Below are 5,107 nucleotides of genomic sequence, written 5' to 3'. Positions count from 1 at the left end.
CTCTCTCTCTCTCTCTCTCTCTCTCTCTCCACCGTCGGTAGAAGGGGACTTAACTCATGTTTGCAAATGCTGGTGTATTTCTCCGACTTGAAAATTGTTAGAAGTTCTGGTTTAAAATTATTTTTAATGCAAAAATTCACAAAAAGAATAAATGAATGGCCGATTCCGGGCATTTCCGACCATGAGGAATCCATTGGTGTGACTCCCAAATTGCTATCTTGTAAGGTGTGGATTTCTATAGGTGCAACACACACACTCACAAACTCAGCTTTACAATATGTACTGATGATATACTCACACTTCAAACACTATTTATTGGCTTTTTCACTCCTTCCTTTGTTATTCATCTATCACCCCTTCCTTTTGCATTCATACAACGATCTCTTTGTCACTTCATTTCATCTTTCTCGTTGTCATTACTTTCTCTCACTCCTTCTCAATCATGGCTATTACTCTCACCACTTCTCCTTCACCGTATTAGTATTTCATCTCTTCTCCCTTCACCTCTCACTCAATATATATTTATATATATATATTTGGATTATTTTTCCATTTGGGAGTGGTCAGGTTCAATTTTTAGTATTCTCGTTTGCGAGAGCAGTTGATTCTATTTCAAATATTCTCATTTTAAAAATCATCTCCAGTTAATCGTTGAGAGGACATTGGTGTTGCATTGGCAGAGGTTTGCGTTCTCTGAGTGCTCTTGTTGTAGTTGTTATTATTATTATTATCAATAATATTAATACGCAAACCTTTTGTTTTTGTACGTACCGGTTGTGTGCATCACACTTCAAAGAAGTGACAAAGCGAGAGAGGAGGACAGAGAGGAAGTAAGAGAGAGAGTGAAAGAGACAGTGAGTGGTGTCGGCATTCGTTTTGTCTGAAACATTTAAAAAGAATATGACAAGGCTGGTCCCTTTGAATTACAGCTACAACTCGAGACACACACACACACACACACACATATATATATATATATATATATATATATATATATGAGAGAGGGGAGTGAGTGTTGACTCAAAGGAAGGTGAGCAAATGTTGGATACTGGGTGATCTTTCGGACTCTTTGCAGCCACTTGATGTCAAGTATTCTCCTTAAGCATATGAATCAGAAGCTGTCCATTGTTTCTTCTTCCATTTTTGTCACTTGCCATTTTTCACATTTATAGAGTAATATTATTTAGGGCAGTGAAATGACAGGATCATTAGAATGCCAAGATAAATGCCCTGCAGTGTTTGTTCTGGCTCTTTGCATTCAGTGTTCAAATCCTGCCAATGTTAACTTTATTGTTCATGTATTCAGGACCAATATGAGAAAATTCTAGTTAAGTTTTGGGGTCAAAGATATCAATAAACCTCTCTTCCTAAAAAACTGCTAGCCTTGTACCTAAATTAGAAATAATTATAATGATGGTGGGTTGGCAGAATCATTAGTGTGTCACAAAAATGCCTTGTGGTATTTCTTCTAGTTATTTACATTTTGAGTTCAAATTCCATTGAGATTTACTTTGTGATTCAGCCTTTTAGGGATTGATAAAATAACGTACTAGTCATGTATAAAGGTCATGTAATCAGCTAACTCTCACCTCTCCTCAAAATTGCTGGCCTTGTACCTAGATCAGAAATCAGTATTATTATTATTATTATTATTATTGTTATTGTTGTTGTTGTTGTTGTTGTTGTTGTTTAGGGGTGTGGAATAGCAGGTTCATTAGAGCATCAGATAAAATGCTTTGCAGTATCTCTGAGTTCAACTCATACTAAAGTCAATATCACTTTTTATCCTCCCAGGGCCAATAAATAAAGTAATAGTCAAGTACTGGGTTGTTGGAATCCACTAATCCCCTCCCCTTTGAATTGCTGGCTTTGTGCCAAAATTAGGAACTATTATTATTACTAGTTTTGTAGTTGCTGTTATTATTAGTAGTAGTATTTGCTTCTTGGATTATTTCTTCAATATATGTTGCCTTTGGAAAAACTGCACCAAGTATTGCAACTCTGAACAAAGCAAATATTCATCAGATACTTTAATGTATTTGCTGTTTGCAATAGTGAGTTCCATTTCTTTTGGTACTATCTGATAACTATGTGCTGTGAACAAGCCAAAGTTAAGAATTCATTTTTCTTCTGGTGATATAATATAAACTATCATCAATACTCTATATTAGTTTAAAGACAAAAGATAGACTTGGTGGAATCTCTAGATGTTAAAAGAATATCAGAGCGTGATTACAGCTGCGACAGTTGTCAGCCTTTTTTTATAGAGTTGATATTTTACAACATGCCAAAGCTCTCATAGTGTATCTTGATCAAAATAATATTCTGTTGGATGTAAAATTTACCAGCTTTAGTACATGAGTATGGTTAAGTCTTTTGTTTTTGTTTTTTTCATGACTGTAGGTGCACATAATGGTAAGCTAAGTGTTGAATTGTTTCAGTAAGATTTCTCTCTACAGTGATTCTCATAGTAGAAAAGTGCTCCTGGGTGTGTCTACTCATGAAATATAATATACTTATGTTCCAAGATACTGTTTTTAGATAACTTCATTTTGTATTTATTAGGGTAATGAGAAAAGTCATCATTGTTTTCTTTCTTATATATGGATAGCAATAATTGGAGGGGGTCTTGTGTGCTATGGTTAATGCTTAGAAAATATTAGTAATCTTAAAAAATTGCAGTTCTGAGAAAGAAAAGATAAAAAAGTAATTTTATTTTATGAAATGGAAATATTTACAATAAAAAAAAAAAATAAACAGTAGAAGAATAATTAAGATGCATTTCATCTGGAAATGGAAATTTAAATAAATGTTGCAAAAGGTATATAAGAATTCATCTGGAAGGTATGTTAATGATATGACCAATTGCTCTCTAAGGTTTTTATCAGTTAAAAACTAAATTTAAGGGAGATGTTAGTTATTATTGCTTCTGTTTTCAATTATGAAATATCTGAAAGATTTATTTAGAAAATCTTGCCTGAAGGAAAGCTACAGTTCAATGTATTGGTTAGTTGTTGAATATTTTTCATAGGTAGATAAAAATTTTAAGAAATCTGTTAATATTTTTTGCACTGTGAGAAGAACTACATATGAGAGAGAAAATATGTTGGAATTCAAGTGAAAATGTTCAATTGATAAGTACCTACATTAGTAAAATAAGAGGTTTTTATATAGTTAATGAATGAAAAATAGTTTTGAGTGAGAGGTGCAAGAGAAACGTTAAGGCAAATTTTCTGGGAAGTAAGCATTCTGTTAAGAATAGTTTTATGACTTTATCCCCATAGTTGGCTGTCGAAAACATGAGAATAGAAGGCAAAGAAGGTAATACACAGTATGCATATCTAAAGGTGGTGAAGTGTATGTATCTAGTAACTCTGGTAGGTTTAACATAGAGTTGTTGAGTTGAGAAGAACAAAAGCCATTGCATCATTAATATAAGTCAAGAGAAGATTCAAATTGATGGTACTCCAGTAGTTAGATATTGTTGAGTATAGACTAATCTACAAAACAAAAGGTTAGTAGTTGTTTGTGCATAATACATTAGGTTGCAATATAAATAGAAAATACCAATACTTTTATCATAAAATCTTTCTCTCGTGTGTGAAGATATAATTTGAACTAGTAAGGCATATTACAGAATTTATTTACTTATTTTTGAAAATAGTTGAAAAACCACAGCTGTTCTGTTAACCTATTAAAAATGTTGAAAAGTGAGTTTTCTGCAACAATGGACTAAAAAAACTTACTATACTTAAAACAGTATGTAATTTCAATCCATTGTCACAGACAATTGAACAAAAATGACAAAGTATATTGCTTTTGAAGGCCCTCTGTTCTGAATTTGAACTCTGCCATAGTTAACGTTATTTGTAGGTGTCTTGGTTAATGAAATAAATACTTATAGGGACCTGGAATTAATTAAATTTACCATACTTTTCCTATTGTAAAAATTTGCTTTGTGCTTACCACAAATTAAATATTGAAAAGGAAAGAAAAAAAGAGACCAAAACTTAAAAATTCGTTGATTATTTTTATGTGCATTTTCATCTTTCATGTTTTCTTTGTTAACATACTAATAATAGTTTGCCACTTACATGACTTATTTCATATTAACTAATTGAAAAATGTTATGTTATATATATATATGATGTATCATATATCAGTCACAAGAACTTATAATATGGTTTTATGGTATTTTTTCTATTTTCTTAGTAAAGTATGTTTAACATTTTCCTTGTTGCAGTGCCTGTTTGTGGCTGAAGTATGGACTTCTCCGAAGAGTATTTACCGTTGTATTTGTCAACTCAGTTGCAGCCTTATTACAAGGCATGTACATGTGTATTTATTATACATACAGCCTTCAGCGGGTATGTACTTAATGCTTATATAGCTTATTGCTGATTTTTATTGGTTTAGTACCTGCTGAGAAATATTCAGTTATTCTTCTAAAGGGAAAAGTATTTCATCTACACTATATTGTTATCTACTGTTGTAAAATATTTATTGAAATCAAAAAATTTTGTAAAATCCTGAGCACCAACAAATGGAACATATCAGCACATTTAGAACTAGTGGAACTCCTTCTATAAGTTCTAAAATTTTAACCATATTCTTTGTAATTAATTAGATATGTAACAGTTACTAAAAGTACTAAAAGAAAGCAATTATTAAAGGCTTGACCGTTTGGATATATTTTTATGAATTCATATTCTAAGAAATGTCCTATAATTTTGATTTCTAAAGTTTATTGAATTTTTTAACTCCAATTTTTCGCAAATTTAAATATTTGTTGCATTCACTGCGTCCAATGTTTTACAAATTTAAATATTCACTGCAGAGTAGATTTTAATGTTTAATAATAAACAATATTAATTTGTTGTAGGCGGCATTTTCTGTTTTCATTTGCAACAGTCTCTCACTCTCTTTCACCTCTATTTTCATTAATAATAATTTATTAATAACTTTCATTCGAGGCACAATTTCAAGAATATTATCAGTTTCCTGAGTTTGTTAAATGAATATTTTTGATAAAATGAACATTTTTTTAATTGAAAAACTAGAGGTAGTCGATAGCTTCCGCTATCTGGGCGACCAAGTTAGTAGTGGG

The 5,107-nt window shown here is 31.5% G+C and overlaps 2 protein-coding genes across 3 annotated transcripts in view; one reads left to right on the top strand and one right to left on the bottom strand.

Annotated features, from left to right (window-relative positions):
• Positions 1-5,107, bottom strand: part of LOC106873157 (Na(+)/H(+) exchanger beta) — a 288,856-nt gene that overhangs the window by 204,444 nt on the left and 79,305 nt on the right. The window lies entirely within an intron of this gene.
• Positions 1-5,107, top strand: part of LOC106878269 (sugar transporter SWEET1) — a 52,583-nt gene that overhangs the window by 34,796 nt on the left and 12,680 nt on the right. For both annotated transcript variants that reach the window (XM_014927443.2, XM_014927442.2), the window contains one exon: positions 4,244-4,367. In XM_014927443.2, the coding sequence (XP_014782929.1) occupies positions 4,244-4,367 (124 nt within the window). The remainder of the gene's footprint in view (positions 1-4,243; positions 4,368-5,107) is intronic.

This window comes from Octopus bimaculoides, chromosome 1 (genome assembly GCF_001194135.2).
Source record: "Octopus bimaculoides isolate UCB-OBI-ISO-001 chromosome 1, ASM119413v2, whole genome shotgun sequence".
NCBI classification, from domain to species: domain Eukaryota; kingdom Metazoa; phylum Mollusca; class Cephalopoda; order Octopoda; family Octopodidae; genus Octopus; species Octopus bimaculoides.
Note: the sequence above shows the minus strand (reverse complement) of the source record. Positions and strands in the feature narration are given on the sequence as shown.